Below are 15,742 nucleotides of genomic sequence, written 5' to 3' on the forward strand. Positions count from 1 at the left end.
CATCGTGGCTGGAGTGGACGCGCGCGCAAGCGCGGAGGGGGAGGGGCGGGGGAGGCGGAGGCTCGAACGGGGCGGGGGAGGAGCAGGAGGAGGGAGGAGGTATCTGGCGAAATGCACCGCTTTGCATGGGGGCGACCCGCCGTCTCTTGGAAGATCTGCCACACGGCGGACTGCCCTGCTTACACTGCTTTACCAAGCACCTTGGCACACCGACACAGGGCACAAGCCCCTATCTCCCTGGGAGCAGCTACGAGTCTTGTTCGGTGCGGGTACACGCTGGGAGCGGGGGGATGGGGGTTGTGGGTAGGGGTGGGGGGGTGGGTGGGTGGGTGCGGGGGGGGGGGGGGGGGACAATGCATGAGAGGAGAGGGCAGCGAAGCGCAGTCACCTGATCGAGATCGTTGGGCTAGAGGCGAGTCCCAGTGTATATTGTCATGCGTGAGCTGAGCAGGGCAAGCGCGGGAGAGGGTGGTGCCATATTGCGGGCGCGGGCGCGGGCGCGGACAGCCACAGGACGAAGCACCGGGACACAGACATGGCTCGATGTGAATTCGTGGATGGAAGAAAGGAGGGCTGGAGGGCCGGACAGGTTGGACGGGCAGCCCGGGTGGGTGAAGCCAGTAGACGCACAGGTAAGGCCAGGGCCCAACAGGCCTCCACGCTTGCAAGTGTGCCACCATCGAAAGTGCCTGTACGTGCATGCGCCCCGGCTCGCATACTTGCACGAGACGTGCCATACTGGAGGGGGACTGTGAGAATGATGGTGGGGGGGGGGGGGGGGGGAGGGGGCAACAACGAAGGGCGACCCACTCATTTGAAGTCGATGCATGGTTCATCCTCGCCCGCCTGGCAGGAGATCGAGTCACTGCGGTATTCCCCCGGCCGCACTTGCGCGGGCGCAGGGCGGGGGAAGAAACGATATTTGAATTTCCCTACACTGTACGCTGATTGGGCATCTAAATAACGCCCGTATCACACGTGATATTGGTCAGCCCATGAAAGTGGCGCTCTGTGTCACACCTTCACGTTCTTCCCGGCGGTTACCGCCCGGCGCCGGGGGGGGGGGGGGGGCTGGGGGGTTGGGGGATGGTTTTCGGGCGGCGCCTCCGGGGGGGGCGTATACACCTTCGGGGCGAGCAACGTCCCACCGGCTGTGGTGGTGGGAGGGGGGGGGGGGGGGGGAGAATGATGGGCATCAGTGCACGCTCCTCTCTCGGGCTTGCTCGGGGCCGGGGAGAGGGGGACTACTGACCCGAGCCCGGATCCCCCGGCCCCGAAAGGTGGTAATATCATGGCGAACCAGCGCGGAGCATTCCTTTTGTGCGGCTCTTTCGGTCCGTCCGCCCCCCCCCCCCCCCGCATCAAGGCGGGCGCCGTCAAGGGGGCGCTTCCCGGCCGGGCACGGCGCATTATTTAATGAGCCTTCATGGATGTCGCGGCCGCCTTTCTCCGGACCGCAGGGGCGACCGTGTGCCGCCGATGGAGACCATGCACTGTCACTGCTCACGATGGCGCTGCCCCCCCCCCCCCCCCGCTTCGCGAGGATCGGCGAGAAGGTGCCGGCGGGGGGCCTCGAGTTCTCTATTTCGGTGCCGCTCCTCGGTGCTGGTGGCTCTGTGGCTCATCCGTGCGCCAGGCTGCATGGGCATCCTGTTAACTGCAGCCACATCGCATTGACCTGGACCTTTCGGTAGGACGCCCTCTGACCGTCCCCGGTCCGAGACGGCCCCGGCCGGAGTTCCCAGGCATGGAGGAGCTGTCCCCCCTTGCTGTTGTTGGGTTCACAGTGTGCCCACCCCTTCCTTGCGAGTCCATGCTGTTTTCGCCCGCAGCATGTGGGCCGACGGGGCCCGAGACATATATGCGCAGGTGGGGCCTTTTCCCGATCGAGGGAAAGGGCATTGAGGTGGTCATGGTCGGATCCAAGGGCGATTCCCGCTCGCCACGCCTCTCTTCGTCAAGCTTGCTCGCTCGCGCGCGCGCTCTCTCGCTCTCTCTCTTTGTGTATGTGGGGAAGTGCCGCTTGCCGTCCACCCCCATCCACAGGCTCGAGGCGTGGGGCTTCCGGGGCAGCCCGAATGACCCCCCCCCCCTGCCGGGGCCTCTGTTCCTGTGGTAGGGGGGATCCACGCCCGATGCATAAGCGGACGCGCTTCCTGCTGCGCGCACAGAGGGGCCAGAGGGCGGAGAGGACTTTCCTTGCTCAAACGGGCCGCCGATTGTCCTGCTTCTGGGTCTTGGCCAGGTGCATCCCATGCGCGGAGCCCCGGGCCCCGCCACGTTTCTCTATTTATGAGCCGGGCCCCTGGACGGTGATGGCTGTGGGAAAGGCGCACATCGGCCTGCGGCTGCCGACGCCCCAGCCCGTGCCGTTACCGGTCGTCCCCCCTGCTTTCTGCGCGCACCCGCAAACAGGCGCCCCCCCCCCCCCCCCGAGCACACGCCCTGTGGTTGAGGAAGAGAGCCGGGAGGACTTTTCAGGAGTGCAGACAGGCGGGAACCGGAAAAAGCCTGCCTAACGGAGAGGCCGTGGTTCGAGGCATGTATTCGAGGCGGGTGCTTTGTTTCCGCGTACCCGCGCAGGCGCCCGCCCTTCATGCGGGCACGGGTGCATGCGCGCTTGCCCTCCGGGAGGAGCTGTTCACCGTGCCCCCAAAGGCTGGCCTCCGGCGCCGGCTGAACGCATGTCCCCCCCTGGCTCCTCTGGGTCCTGGGGCCTTCTTCTTCGAGGGAGGCCGATCAGGCCGATTTAAAACACCCGCCCCCCCCCTCCCCCGGGCTCACGTACACGGCAGCTGATCCCCACAGGGCTGGAAAGATGCGTCCCGGCCGGCGGTGACGAATACCCGCGCTCTCGACCGGCCCCCGTCCGACTGCGGGGGGGGGGGGGGGGAGGGGGAATGGCTGCCCTTCCCGTGTGTGTCTGTTTGTCTTTCCGGACCTCCGTCCTTCGGGGTCCGTGTGGTCCAGGGCCGAGTGAGCCTCGACCGTGTACCCGTCCGGCCGATCGTCCCCTGGCCCCCGCCGCCCACTCACGGTCCTGCGCCAGGTCAGGGCTAGAGACCAATGTATTGGCGCTCGGGCGCCTGCCGGCCTGTCCCCCATTCCTTCTCGGTATCCCCCACGGGGGTCGTCCCCCCCCCCCTCCGCCCGCTCGTGCGAAGGCCTTTCAATCAACAGGCTCCCCTCTGCAGAGGCTCCGGACGGGGGAGGAACAGCGAGCATCCCCGAGGACGCCCGCATTCCCCCGGCCCCGCGCGCACCCCGGCAGCGTCCCGCGCGCCAAGCCGCTCGGCCGGGACAACAGGCCATCCAAGTGCATTCCTCCCGCTGAGCCCGCGCAAGCACGCACACATGGACGGTGTCCTGTTCGGGGCCGCCACCGTGGGATCGACCAGGCACAACCCCCCGGCCCCAAACAACAACAGCTCCCCTTCCCTGCCCCCGTCTCCCCCTTCCCGGGCGAGCGGGAAACGCGAGGGGCGCTCGTGGGGGGCGGGACGGGGGCCAGAACCGGGCGCGCCCGTTTGCACCCCCCCCCCCCCCACGCCCTTCCGTGACGGCAAGGACTGCCGAACGGCGTGTATGGGTGTCCGGGGGGGGGGGGGGGGGGGACAATGGCACATAACCGCCGGCCACTGCCAAGCAAGGAGAGGCTCCCTCTCAGAATCAAAGCGGGCCGTGCTGACCCGGCCGCCGCTGTCCGCGTCCTCTGGCTACCGCAACGTTCGCTTTCCCCGACGTCGCCCCTTCCCCCTCCCCTTTCCCTTCTCCCCTCCTTACCCTCCCCCCCCCTCCTGCCCCCACCCGCGATGGGCCAGCTACTCTCCACTCCCAATACCAACAAGGTTACCCACCTGGCGTACTACCCGGACGCCGGGATGATGGCCGGGTCTTCCAGCATGCAGGGCTGGCGCGTCACCATGGAGGATGCCCACCTGATGCAGTATTCTCTGCGCGCTGGCGTCACCTCCTCGCTGCAGCATGACGATGCGCGCAAGATCCCCCCGCCCAACCTCTCGACCTCCGGGCTCCGGCCCTCGCCGGGCGAGCAGCAGACTCGCACTGCTCAGGACCTGCAGCAGTACCAGGAGCGCGTGCTGACCTTCGGCCCGACGATGAGCAAGGCATACGCGCACCACCTTTCCGCCGCGGTCCCCTTCACTGGCGAAACGGAGCTGTCCCTCTTCGCTGTCATGGACGGCCATGGTGGGTCGGAGTGTGCCAACTTTGCCGCCAAGCACCTGGCCGGCTGCGTGCTCGCTTCCAAGCACTATTCCTCCGGCGACTACGGCCAGGCTCTCTATGACGCCTTCCTGGACTGTGACTCTGCCTTCTTCGAGGGTACGTCCTCCCCTGTCGTTTCTCTGTCAACTCCCTCGTCTTCCTCCTTCTCTCTCTCTCTCTCTCTCTCTCCCCTTCCCTCTTTCCGTCGCCACATTCTCATCCACCTTTCGCAAACCCTTCTCCCATTTGCCTATGCCGCATTCACTCACTTATCCATCCCGAATGGCTCCTGATGCTCGTTCTCCCCACAGCAAGCAACAACATGTCCGGATGTGCGGCCATCGCCGTCGGCATCACCAATGACAAGATTTATTGCGCCAACGCGGGCGATGCCCGTGCTGTCCTTTGCCGCTCCGGTCTGGCCATCCCCCTGAGCATTGACCATAAGCCCACTCTCCCTGGTGCGTGGCCCCATGCCCTACCGGCCTTCCTTTTGTGCTCTCTCTCTCTCTCTCCCTCCCTCCTCTCTCTCTCTCTCTCTCTCTCTCTCTTTTTTTCGCGCGCGTGCGCGGGTTTCCAAACTAACCCCCCCTTCTCCCCCTGCCCTCGGTTCACAACACAGGCGAGGTCGAGCGCATCCAGGAGGCCGGCGGCTTCATCCACAACGGCCGTGTCAACGGCAGCCTCGCCCTCAGTCGCGCTCTGGGCGACTTCTCCTTCAAGCAGCATCCCCGCCTGTCGATGGTTCACCAGCCGATCACCGCCGCGCCGGACATTGTCACCGTTGACCGCAATCGCGAAACCGACGAGTTCCTCATCGTCGCCTGCGACGGTATTTGGGACATGGTCACCTGCGACGAGGCGGCGGACTTCGTGCGCGAGCACCTGGCCTTCGGCCTGGCTCCCTCGGCCGTGGCCGAGCGCTTGCTCACCCGCTGCCTGGCCCCGAGCACCGGGCAGTCCGGGCTCGGTTGCGACAACATGACCTGCATCATCATCACCCTTGGGGACAAGTCTGCCATCGGTTCTTCGCCGGAGGACTTCGTGGCCCATGTGGCCTCCCGCGCTACCCTGCCGGTTGTCCGTGACCAGCCTCCCACCGGTGTGGCCGCCTGCCTGACTGACCCCAATGGCGTGGTTGCCCTCGCCCAGTACAACGAGCAGCGCGACAGCTTCTATCGCCTTCATGCGACTGGCGTCGGGTCTTCGAACCCGACCACTCCGGGCACTCTTCCCGCCACCCAGATCTACATGGCCACCGACTCCGATTCCTCGGACTTCGAGTCCGACCCGCCGAGCCCCTCCTCCTTGAGCTCCTCCGCGGCCGCCGCCAAGGAGCTCGACCTGTCGTAGTCAGTCATCGCATGTGCCTTTGCGTGCGTATGGCGCTGTGTGCGAGCTGCGCTCGCGCATACGGGCCCAATCAAAGGGCCTCCACGCGTGCACACACACGCACATGTACATACACATGTATTATCGATTGTCACTAGGAAGAGGAGCACCTGCGCAGCCTCTGGCGTGCGAGCGCACACACACGCACACACGCGCACCCCCGCGCCACATGCATTGCATGCCGGATTGGCGGTTTACGACATCGTCGCCATATTCTTGGACTCGTATGGGCTCCTGTGCTTCCCCCCTCCCCCCCTCCCCCCGTCTCCTCATCCTCCGCGAGCCTCCATGGTCGTGTGTATGTGCGTGTCCTCGTGCATATTTGCGCATGCAGACACACACACACACATGCACCACCTCCAGCCTTACTCTTCCTCCCTGCCTCTCTCTCTCTCTCTCTCCCTCTCTCTTTATCTCTTTCCCTCTTTCCCCAGTCTACACGTGTGCACACCCCTATTCTTACTCCTGCCCCTATTCCCTCTCTCTTTGAGCAGCGGCGATGGCGGCGCAAGGGCAAATGGGGGCCACCACACGGCCATCCGCATGCGTGTTACTCTCCGCCACCGAGGGGGCTCTCATTGCACGAGCACCCAAATGTCCGTCTTCTTTCCTTCTCTGCTGCTGTCCCTTTCCTCTGCCTGCCCTCTTGTGCTGGTGTTCTTTCCTTGAAGAAGGATGTTCCCGGGGAGGAAAGGAGGACACCTCTTCCCCTCCCTTGTACTTGTTACTCTGCCTATTTGTCCCGAAATTCCAAATGCGCGGCTCGCTACTTGTTTCCGTATGCCGCGCCCCAATAAAGATAAACTCCAACACATGCACGTAGACAAACACGCTGGCACTCATACACATGTGGGGGCACATGCAAGGATAAACTCAAGTTGCAAGGGTGTGCATTTTGTGAAAGGGGACCATTGTTCGCAGGGACAGGCATCTGTCTGTGTGTCTGCGGATGTATGTGCGCGCGCGCGCGCGCGCGCGCGCGTACGTGCGTGTGTGTGTGTGTTTGTGGGGCCGGAAAGAAGGCAAATGAAGGGGCCGCGCACAAGCACTTTCCAGTCTAGCTTACGCGCTGTCCGAGGCAGCATCGGCCGGGGCCTCAACCACAACCTCATAGGTGCTGACAGCCTCCTCAACTGGGACGGCCTCCGAGTTGGCCGACTCGGTGAACAGGGCGACCACCGGCTCGGTGGCCTGCTCGGTGGCGTTGATGGCGGCGGCCACAGAGGGGACCTCAGTGGGAGCGGCAGCGGCGGTGGCGGCCTCAGCAGCAGCGGCCGAGCGTGCGGCCGCCTGGGCCTGCATCTTATCGAGCTGCTCCCGGAGGAAGGCAAAAGTCGCGCGCGCCTGTGGGATGAGGACCTCACGAGCAGTCTCGGCGGCATTCTGCGCGGCCACCTCGGCCACCGGGCGCGTGGCCACGAAACGCAAATCATCCGTGCAGGCGTGGATCGCATGGCCGAGCCCGACACCGGTGCCAAAGATGACCGGGGCGCGAGAGCCTTGGTTGCCAGGACGCGGGTCAGTGCCTGAGGAGGGGCATGCATTGTCGGTGGTGTGTGTGTGTGTGTGTGTGTGTGTGTGTGTGGAGGAAAGAAGAGGGGAAAGGAGAGGGAGATGGGCGCACTGCGGAAGAAGGCCAGGGACGCAGCAAAGCCGAAGGCCATGCCGTACAGTGGCTGCGTAGCTAGCCGGTAGATGCAGCGGTTCCAGATGGTCACCAGCCCCTCAGTGCTGGGGACAATAGTCTGGTCGGCCACACGGGCCGCGGCGGTGGCACTAACGGTCTCAGGCTGGGACATGGCGGAAGGTGGGGCAAGGAAATGGCTGAGGAGGCAAGTCAGGAAGATGGGGGCTGGTGTTCGGTGGGTGGGTAGGTGGTGGTGGTGGTGGGAGGCGGAAGGCGAGCGGGGGCACAATAAAGGGCTGCGCGGACAGGAGAAGCACGGGAGAAGGGGGGGGGGGGGGAGCCATTACTGGATGGTCTTGGCGGGACAGACGGAATAACGCAGCCTTTTCTTCGGCCGCGATCGTTGCGCCCCCCGCCCCTTTCTCCTCCTCGGCTGAACTCGCCCCCTCCCCCCGAGGTCCCCTGGCCCAAGGCAAGAAGAGGAGGGGGCCCCGGGCAGAGGATAGAGAGAGAGAGAGGAGGGGGCGCCCGCCTGCCGGGGGCCCGGTATGCTTGCGAGGCTGGTTGGCTGTGGGATGCATTTCAGCTGCCAACCTTATGCCCGCCCTCCGAGCTCGGTGCGTGGATGGAGTAGAAGCCAACGGTGTCATCATGCGACTCTGGAAATGACAAGACGGAGCAATAGATCACGCGAGGGGATCAATGACACCCAGCGCATTTTTCGGGAAAGCTTCCCGCGCCCACCAATGTGCCGCCCCCGCACGGACATGGCCATTCACGGGGGCGGCCTTGCAAGCGAGTTGTCTCTTTCCGCCGGTCCCCTTCCTATCCTCGTCTCGCCCTCCGCCGTCCCCCCCCCTCTCGGGGGTCCAGGAGGGAGGTGGGGCGGGGCGGGGCGGCCGGACGGGACCATCGATTCGGCCGAGTCCGAGAAAAACTGGGGACCGAGATATGGCGAGTGTCCGCTGGCGCGACGCACCCAAACAGCCCGACTGTTGTGGGTGCGGGGCGGCATGCTGGCCCGACTGTGGGCAGTTACACGCCCCGGGGGAAGGAAGACGGATCGGCGATCGTGCCTCTTTCTGCCCTGCCTTTTCCCCCCCGACCAGAGACCGGAGCGGCTGAAGATCGGTCGGGGCACACTGGGTACTCAAAAGTAACATCGGCTCGCAGGGCCCCACAGACAAGGGCCCTCATTCTCCCTCTTCCCCTCCTCCCTCCCTCCCTCCCTGCTCGGGCCTCTTCCTCCTCCCTTCCCCCTCTCCGCCCGGCGTACATTTCCCCTGCCGACTCGCTTGTAGGCCGTCACTCATGGTCCTTCCCGCCACGATCGCCGGATCGGGCGGCTTCCTCCCGGCAGAGGGCTCGCCCACCCGTGGACACCAGTATCCGCACCATGCAGCGGGCAGCCACCAAGTGGGCTCCGCCCACCACTCGCATCACCATCATCACCATTCGCACCATCGGTCGCACCCCGGGCCGGGATCCAGCACCGACTCCCTGGGGTTGTCGCCCGGTTCCGGGGCTCTGGCATTCGATTCGCCGGATCTGCCTCCAGTGACTGGCACCTCGACCAGCACATTCGCCGAAGACCTCCGACCCGGGGCGGACTTTTCTCATGCCGGGGATTTGGGGTCGCTGCTGGGCTCCGAGGGGGGTGCACTCCCCAGGGCATCACCCGGCGCGACCGATTGGTTGCCCTCACGCATTGCCGGCGCAGCCGACTTGACCGATACCATCCTGGCCGCCGGGCTGCCCTCCGGCGACAAGGCCGACCTTGACTTCCTCTCTGGACTGAAGCTCATTCGTGATGCATTTAACTTGCGGGTATGTGCCTCGCATCCTGGTTGCCCTCTTGCCCGAAGACCACACTCACCCCCTTGCCGGCCCCACCCTGTGTAGTCATCGATGCGCGACCAGGAGCTCGCACGCCTGCGCCATGAGCTGGATCGCAAGACCGCCGAGCTGGAGGACCTGAACGCTCGACACGTTCGTCTTGGCGAGGAATACCGCCAGGCCACCGATCGCAATGCGCGCCTGCATTTGGAAATCCGTCGCCTTTACTCCTTCCGCAAGCACATCATCGATAGTTTCGACGAACTGGAGGGCGTACGGTCTCTCTCTCTCTCTCTCTCTCTCTCTTTCTTTCCTTCTTTCTTTCTTTCTCTCTTCGCCTTTGGCCCACAGCCCCCTGACCAGGGCTCTGGACTCCGCCCTCCTGACATCTCTCTCCTCCTCCTCCCCCCCCCCATGCGCCGCGGCCCAGAGTGAGAGAGGCCCTACCATCCTTCCGCGCCTCTCCCCGTGTTCTCGGCGCCCGCGCGCACAGCCGCACCGAAAGCATGCGCCGCCCCTTCTCCCGCTCCCGTGGCGCCGGATGGCGTCCCCCCCCCCCCCCCCCCCCCCCCCCCCCCCCCCCGTCTGTTTGCATTGTGGATGCAGCAAAATGCCGCAGCCGCGAGCAAGGCCGCCATGGCCTCGTCCGAGCCTGCTCCCGGATCGGTGGACTCCTTCGCATCGGTCCATCCCCCCGGCGGAGCGGCAAAGGGGCCCACCAGCGGCACCCCTCCAAGGACAAGCAGCTGGAATTCCCCCGGGTCTCGAGTCAGCCCTCCAGGCCCCCGCCCGGTGTCCGGCCCGACAGCGCCGGGTCTCTCACATCTTGGCGTCCGGGATCTGGGGACACATCTCAGCACCGAGGCCCCGTCGGGGGTTCAGGCGCCGGCCACGGCCCCCAGCGTCGGATCTGCGCCTGGGGCAGGGCCCAGTCTTGGGTCTCCTGCTGTCGTTGATGGTCGGGAGTTTTTCACCTTGGCCAAGTCAGTCCTCCCACCCGAGAAGGTACCTCAGACATGTCTGGCACACGTATGCCACCTCGCGTTTTTTCTTCTCCCCTTCCTTTTATCCCCCATGCCTCCCCCTCCCTCCCTCCCTCCGTCTCTCTCTCTCTCTCTCTCTCTCCCCCCTTTAGCCTGCCGATTCTGACGCCCACTGGCGCATTTGCGTGCGCAGTTTTCGGCCCTCATCGATGCCATCGCCAAGTACAATCGGCGCCAGTATGACCAAACTCAACTGGAAACAATTATGTACAATATCGCCCGGTCGATGTACTATCCCCCCGCCCCCGGAACGCCAGGGGTGTCACCGGTGCCGGCGCCGGCCTCCCATGACATCGAGAAGCTCCTTTCCTCGTTTGACGCGTTGTTCCTCGTCAAGTAGCCACTCTTGCCCCCTCCTCTTCTGTGTTCCCCCCCCCCCCCCTCTCCAGCATCCGCCCACCACACACCACCCCTTTTGCCATGAAATGAGCATTGGCCGAACTGCTGAACGAGCGAAGAAGAAAAAGAAGAAGAAGAATAAAGTGATGGACACCAGGTGGGAAATGTGCAAGGACATTTGATTGTTTAATTTTCGTTCGTTTTTGACCAGCCCATCCGACTGGGACATGTACGGACCCTGCCCGTGGGAGGCCTGGGAGGGAAAGAGAGGGAGAAAGATAGATAGAGAGAGAGAGAGAAAGGGAGAGAGACAGATAGGGGATGACCCACTTGCACGCGTGGGCAGCCACAAATACACACACATACATTCACATAGGGACCATCCGACCGCGGCGCAGCACCTGGGGCGTCTAATCTGAGAGGTGGGCACAGTGAAGGGGGAAGGACCGGTCATGTGTGTGTGTGTGTGTGCGTGCGTGCGTGCGTGCAGGTGAGCGCGTGGGGATGCACGTGTGTGCGCATCGACAGGTGGACAGAGCCAAGGGCACCAATGTGCCGCAAACAGTCCGGACCCACGCCTATGCCTCGCGCGTGCGCACGCGCTTTAGTCGATGCGGCGGTAGAAGTCGTTGAAGATGCGAGGACGAGAGTAGTCGCGAGTGCGCGCGCGCTCAATAACCCGGGCATGGATATCCTCGCGGGTCTCCTTGCGCTTCTGCCTAATGACAATGCGCAGGTGCGAATACCGGTGGGTGAGGGCACCAAACCGAGACCGCGCGTGCGTCTGCATGCGCTTGATCGAGGTGGCCTGAGTGACATTAAAGACGTCTGCGGTTGAGCATGTGCGTGCATGTGTTTGTAACAAGTGTCAGTGGGTTATTCGGCAAAGGGGGCCGCCCATGCAAGCAGACAGACCGGCAGGCAGCAGCGCAGGTAGAAAGGAGAGCAGCAGGACAAGAGGGGCCACACGTACGGAGGTAGAGCAGCTCCGGGTGCATGCCCTTCTTGATGGCCGAGTCGGCGGCGCCGCGCACCGCCGAAAGGTACTTGCGCGCAACCCGGCGCTTGGTGAACATCAGCTGCCGGACAGCCTCATGCACGAACATGCCGCTGACCAGGCGCGCCACCTCGGCGTGCTTCTTAGGCGACCCACGCACCCGACGCAGGTTGGCCACCTGCTCCAGGGAGAAGTCCGGCTCACCGCGAGCCAGCGCACCACCAGGCTGGAGCTCCTTCTGGATGCGCTCCCGCAGGTTCTGATGGGCCGGGGACATGACGGAGACCTTGGTCGTGCGGCCGAGCATGCGCAGGCGGTGGGGATCCAGCTTCGGCAGAGGGACCTCCTCCAGGGTCGGGATGTTGACGTTCACCGCCGCCTGGGAGTCCTCCACCGACATGGTGTAGCCGAAGTTCTCCTTGATGGAGTAATGCCGCAGGCCGGTGGCGACCGAGGCACGCGGAGCAACGCCAAGGCGCATGGCGGCAGGCACGGGGCCGCGCATGCTGGCCGCCTGGCGAGCCAGCGGACGGAGGGCGGAAAGACAAGAGAGCATGGTCGCAAGCACTGGCGCAAGTGGAGCGACAGAAGGCAGGAGCAGTGGTTAGCGGCGCACCGAAGGCGTACAAAATGAAGGAGGCATATTGGCAAGGGGAGAGAGGGAAGCAAGGAGGGAGATTGGTGGGATGGATGCGTGTGGATGCGTGTGGATGTCGGTGTAAGGGAGAAAAAGAGGAGGCAGGAAGAAAGAGGAGGCAGGAAGAAAGAGGAGGGGGGAAGAAAGAGGAGGGGGGAAGAAAGAAGAGGGAGGAAGAAAGAGGAGGGAGGGAGGGAGAGAGGAGGAGGCGAACATCGAGAGGGAGGGCAGGACGAGTGCTTGGAGGAGTGCTTGTATCGGCGCCTACTGGTGAGGGGCGTTCTGGTCGGGGACTTTTCTCCTTGATCTGACCCGTGGGTGCGCATCCATGCTCGCGTCCCCGCCCCCCCCCCCCCCCCGGTCGGGAGGCAGGGCGGGGGGAACGGCGCCCGGAACAGCTCCATCGTGAACACGACCAGCGTGCGCAGGGAGAAGGGGGATGCAAAAAAGGTCGCCGGACGCGCGTTCCCAACACATCCGGCGTTTAGAGGGTGTGCCGAGGTTCGGCACATGATCATACTCGGGTTTAGGATAGATGCTACCAACGCAAAAGTCATACTCGATATTCAGATTCACTCCGCCCCGACAGGCACAGAGTGCATCCCTGGATTGCTCTTGCCCCGGAGGACGGTCCTCAGCGCGTGTGTGCGTGGGCGGGCGGGTGGGAGACACATCCGACAGGCGAGCCGATCTTACGTGGAGAAAGAAGGAAGTATAGTAAACAAGAGGGAGAGATAGAGACAGAGACAGAGAGAGAGGCCATGACGGCGGGAGACGTCGCGCTGGAGCGTCCACCCCCCCCCCCCCACTCCACCCATCCCCCCCCGCCAGCCTCGCACAGGGTGGGAGGAGGTGAAAAATAAAAGAAGGAAGAAGGCAGGAGAGTACGCGGGGGGGGGGGGGAGGGAGCGCCAGGAAGATGGACCAGGACACATGATTCACTTGAAGGTGCCGAAGTTGAAGCTGGTGCCAGTGCCGGCAGCCGGCGCGGCGGCCCCGCCAGTGTTGAACCCGAAGCCAGCAGCACCACCAGCAGCCGGAGCCGCCGCAGCAGTGGTCCCAGTGCCAAAGCCAAATCCGCCGCTGGTGCCGGCGGCTGCGGGGGCCGCATTGGCAGCGGGGGTGCCGGTGCCGGTGCCGAAGCCAAACCCACCACCAGTGCCAGCCGCAGGAGCGGTGTTCGTGGTGGCAGCACCGGTGCCGAAGCCGAAGCCGGTGCCGGTGGCGGCAGCCGGACCGGTGCCAGTGGCAGTGGCCGTCGTGGCACCAGCACCAGTGCCAGTGCCGAAGCCGAAGCCAGTGCCAGCCCCGGCGGCCGGAGCGGCGGCCGTGGTGGAAGTGTTGCCAAATCCAAAGCCAGTCCCGGCGGTGGGAGCGGCGGCAGCGGCGGTGCCGGTGGTGCCAGTGGTACCGAAGCCAAAGCCACCACCGCCGCCACCAGTGCTCGTGGTGGCCGGAGCGGCGCCGGTCGTAGCGCCGGTAGAGCTGCCGAGGCCAAAGCCGAGACCCGACGACCCGGCGGCGGGGGCCGCAGTCGTGCCGGTCGTGGCGCCGAAGCCAAACCCGGTGCTGGCGGCTGGGGCGGCGGCGGCCGGGGCAGCGGCATTCGGCGCGGCAGCGGCGGTGCTCGCGCTGGACCCGGCGGTGGCCGCGGCCGTGAGAGCCGCTGTCTTCGACAGCGAGAGGATGCTGTCCGAGGCAGCGGTGCCAGTGGCCGTGCGAGCACGCAGCGAAGCCAACGACGAGGGGATCGGATCCTCCTCGGGGAAGGTGATGCCAGAGTTGAGAGCCAGGATGTGCACATCCTCGGCCGCTTCGTTGACCGTGCGCGCCAAGTACCGGAGAGCCTTCTGCTGCTCGCCGAGGACCGTCTGGATTTCGGCCATCGCGCGCTCGTCGGCATCGGACGGAGTGCTGCCGGAGGCGCTGCCCTGACCATCGCCACCGCCAGAGCCATGGTGCGATCCGGTGCTGGGGCTGGGACGCCCGCCGGCCATGAGCATCTGCTGCTTGCGGACATTCACCTGGGCACTGAGCTCATTGAGGCGGCTCTTGAACTGTGCATCGGGACGTTAGAGTGGAAGAGAGAGGGAGGGAGGGAGGGGGCTGGATGGACGGATAGAGCAAAGGGGAGGGCAAATTCGGGAGAACTGACGCACATCCGCCGGATCATCCAGGTGTCGTTGCATCTGCTCCAGCTTCGCACGTAGTCCCTCCTCGGCCGGGGTAATAGCCAGACCCTTGGACCGGAGGACCTCGAGAGACTTCATAACACGGATCAGCCGGTGGACAAGCTCCAGGTGCCGGAGCCGGGCCGCATCCAGCCGAACCAGGGTCTCGGTCTCGTGCGTCCGGTGCGCGTCGGACAGGACCTCCTCCAGCACGGCCAGCATGGAAAGTTGGTCATCACACCGGTCCCGCTGGGCTTCCACACGAAGCTTCAGGTCTCCGATGCCGCGCGCTTGCACTGGGACCAAATTGGCCGAGTCGGGGTTATTGCTGACGGCTTGCTCCCAGATGGTGGGATGGACGTCGGCCGGGCGTTGGATTATGTCCGGGCGTTGGCGGACCGATTGCGCGGCTTCCGGCGAAAGCTTATTGTAGAACATGTGCTTTGTATGGGGGTCCAGGTCAGTGGCAGGCCGGTGCTGTAAGGCACAAGGTGCGTTTGGGTGCGATGAAAAAAAAAAGACTCAAAGGAAGAAGGAGATAGGTGGGGGGGGGGGGGGAGAGCGAGGGAAGGAGAGAGATAGAGAGATAGACAGGAGCAACAGAGCACGAATGCGCCGTACCACAAAGCGACAGGCAGGCGACGTGGAGTCATACGCCTGCTGGAGCTCCTGAATCACCTGCGCCGGGGTCCAGCCGAAGCCAGCCGACCCGTCCGGGCTCGGGCCGAAGCCAGAGAAGGCGTCTGGGCCGGTGGCCCCGGCCGGAGCTGGAACCGCCAATCCATACCCGGCCGAGGACATCGGGAGAAGCTGCGGCCCAGCGGGTTGAGGGGCAGCAGTGGCCGCCGGCTGAGCACCACCACCACCACCACCACCACCAAAGAAGCCCGAGCCAAAGCCAGACGTGTTGGCGCCGAAGCCCGACCCGGTGGTGGACGAGCCGAAGCCCGACCCGGTGGTGGACGAGCCGAAGCCCGATCCGGTGGTGGACGTGCCGAAGCCCGATCCGGTGGTGGACGTGCCGAAGCCCGACCCGGTGGTGGACGTGCCGAAGCCGGTGTTGGAGCCGAAGCCGAAGCTTCCCGGCTTGGCAGCCTGGCCGCCGATCGGCGCGCTGTTTGGTGTCGCACCGAAGCCGCCGGTGGTCGTGCCGAAGCCGCCGGTATTCGTGCCGAAGCCGCCGGTGGTCGTTCCGAAGCCGCTGGTGCTTGCGCCAAAGCCGCCGCCGGCCGGCGCGCCAGACGGCGTCCCGGCCCCGGCCCCCAGAGAGAAGGAGGTCGTCTGGAGTGGCGCCCCCGGGGTGGCGGTATTGGTGGCCACGCGTGGCGTGTTGAACCCGCCGGCTTGCGGCGTTTGGGTGCCAGCGGCACCGAAGCCACCAAAGCCGGCACCACTCGGAGCCGGGGTCGTGGTCTGACCGAACATCGCGTGTAGATGGGCGGGACTGGGCGAACGCGTGAGGTAGGACGAGGG

At 65.1% G+C, this 15,742-nt stretch overlaps 5 protein-coding genes across 7 annotated transcripts; 2 read left to right on the plus strand and 3 right to left on the minus strand.

The window, feature by feature from the left end:
- The first annotated feature begins 3,682 nt into the window (after positions 1–3,682).
- H696_01077 lies at positions 3,683–6,473 on the plus strand. 2 transcript variants are annotated; one of them, XM_009494962.1, is made up of 4 exons: positions 3,683–3,726; positions 3,822–4,344; positions 4,539–4,688; positions 4,850–6,473. In XM_009494962.1, the coding sequence occupies exons 2-4, from the start codon at positions 3,882–3,884 to the stop codon at positions 5,578–5,580; spliced, it is 1,344 nt and encodes a 447-aa protein (XP_009493237.1). In that variant the 5' UTR covers positions 3,683–3,726; positions 3,822–3,881; the 3' UTR covers positions 5,581–6,473. The 2 variants fall into 2 exon arrangements, with proteins under 2 accessions (XP_009493237.1, XP_009493238.1); XM_009494963.1 differs by having other exon boundaries at positions 3,683–4,344.
- A 110-nt stretch (positions 6,474–6,583) lies between these two features.
- Positions 6,584–7,580, minus strand: H696_01078. Of its 2 annotated transcripts, XM_009494964.1 has the most exons (3): positions 7,553–7,580; positions 7,244–7,443; positions 6,584–7,118 (listed from the first exon to the last, which is right to left on the minus strand). In XM_009494964.1, the coding sequence occupies exons 2-3, from the start codon at positions 7,416–7,418 to the stop codon at positions 6,682–6,684; spliced, it is 612 nt and encodes a 203-aa protein (XP_009493239.1). In that variant the 5' UTR covers positions 7,419–7,443; positions 7,553–7,580; the 3' UTR covers positions 6,584–6,681. The 2 variants fall into 2 exon arrangements, with proteins under 2 accessions (XP_009493239.1, XP_009493240.1); XM_009494965.1 differs by having other exon boundaries at positions 7,244–7,580.
- An 866-nt stretch (positions 7,581–8,446) lies between these two features.
- Positions 8,447–10,636, plus strand: H696_01079 (hypothetical protein). Its single transcript, XM_009494966.1, has 4 exons — positions 8,447–9,073; positions 9,149–9,355; positions 9,689–10,087; positions 10,259–10,636. The coding sequence occupies exons 1-4, from the start codon at positions 8,558–8,560 to the stop codon at positions 10,463–10,465; spliced, it is 1,329 nt and encodes a 442-aa protein (XP_009493241.1). The 5' UTR covers positions 8,447–8,557; the 3' UTR covers positions 10,466–10,636.
- A 290-nt stretch (positions 10,637–10,926) lies between these two features.
- Positions 10,927–12,361, minus strand: H696_01080 (hypothetical protein). Its single transcript, XM_009494967.1, has 3 exons — positions 12,313–12,361; positions 11,438–12,028; positions 10,927–11,292 (listed from the first exon to the last, which is right to left on the minus strand). The coding sequence occupies exons 2-3, from the start codon at positions 12,015–12,017 to the stop codon at positions 11,069–11,071; spliced, it is 804 nt and encodes a 267-aa protein (XP_009493242.1). The 5' UTR covers positions 12,018–12,028; positions 12,313–12,361; the 3' UTR covers positions 10,927–11,068.
- Positions 12,362–12,901: 540 nt separating this feature from the next.
- H696_01081 (hypothetical protein) lies at positions 12,902–15,742 on the minus strand. Its single transcript, XM_009494968.1, has 3 exons — positions 14,891–15,742; positions 14,258–14,710; positions 12,902–14,155 (listed from the first exon to the last, which is right to left on the minus strand). The coding sequence occupies exons 1-3, from the start codon at positions 15,692–15,694 to the stop codon at positions 13,037–13,039; spliced, it is 2,376 nt and encodes a 791-aa protein (XP_009493243.1). The 5' UTR covers positions 15,695–15,742; the 3' UTR covers positions 12,902–13,036.

Source organism: Fonticula alba (assembly GCF_000388065.1).
Source record: "Fonticula alba strain ATCC 38817 unplaced genomic scaffold supercont2.2, whole genome shotgun sequence".
NCBI lineage: Eukaryota > Rotosphaerida > Fonticulaceae > Fonticula > Fonticula alba.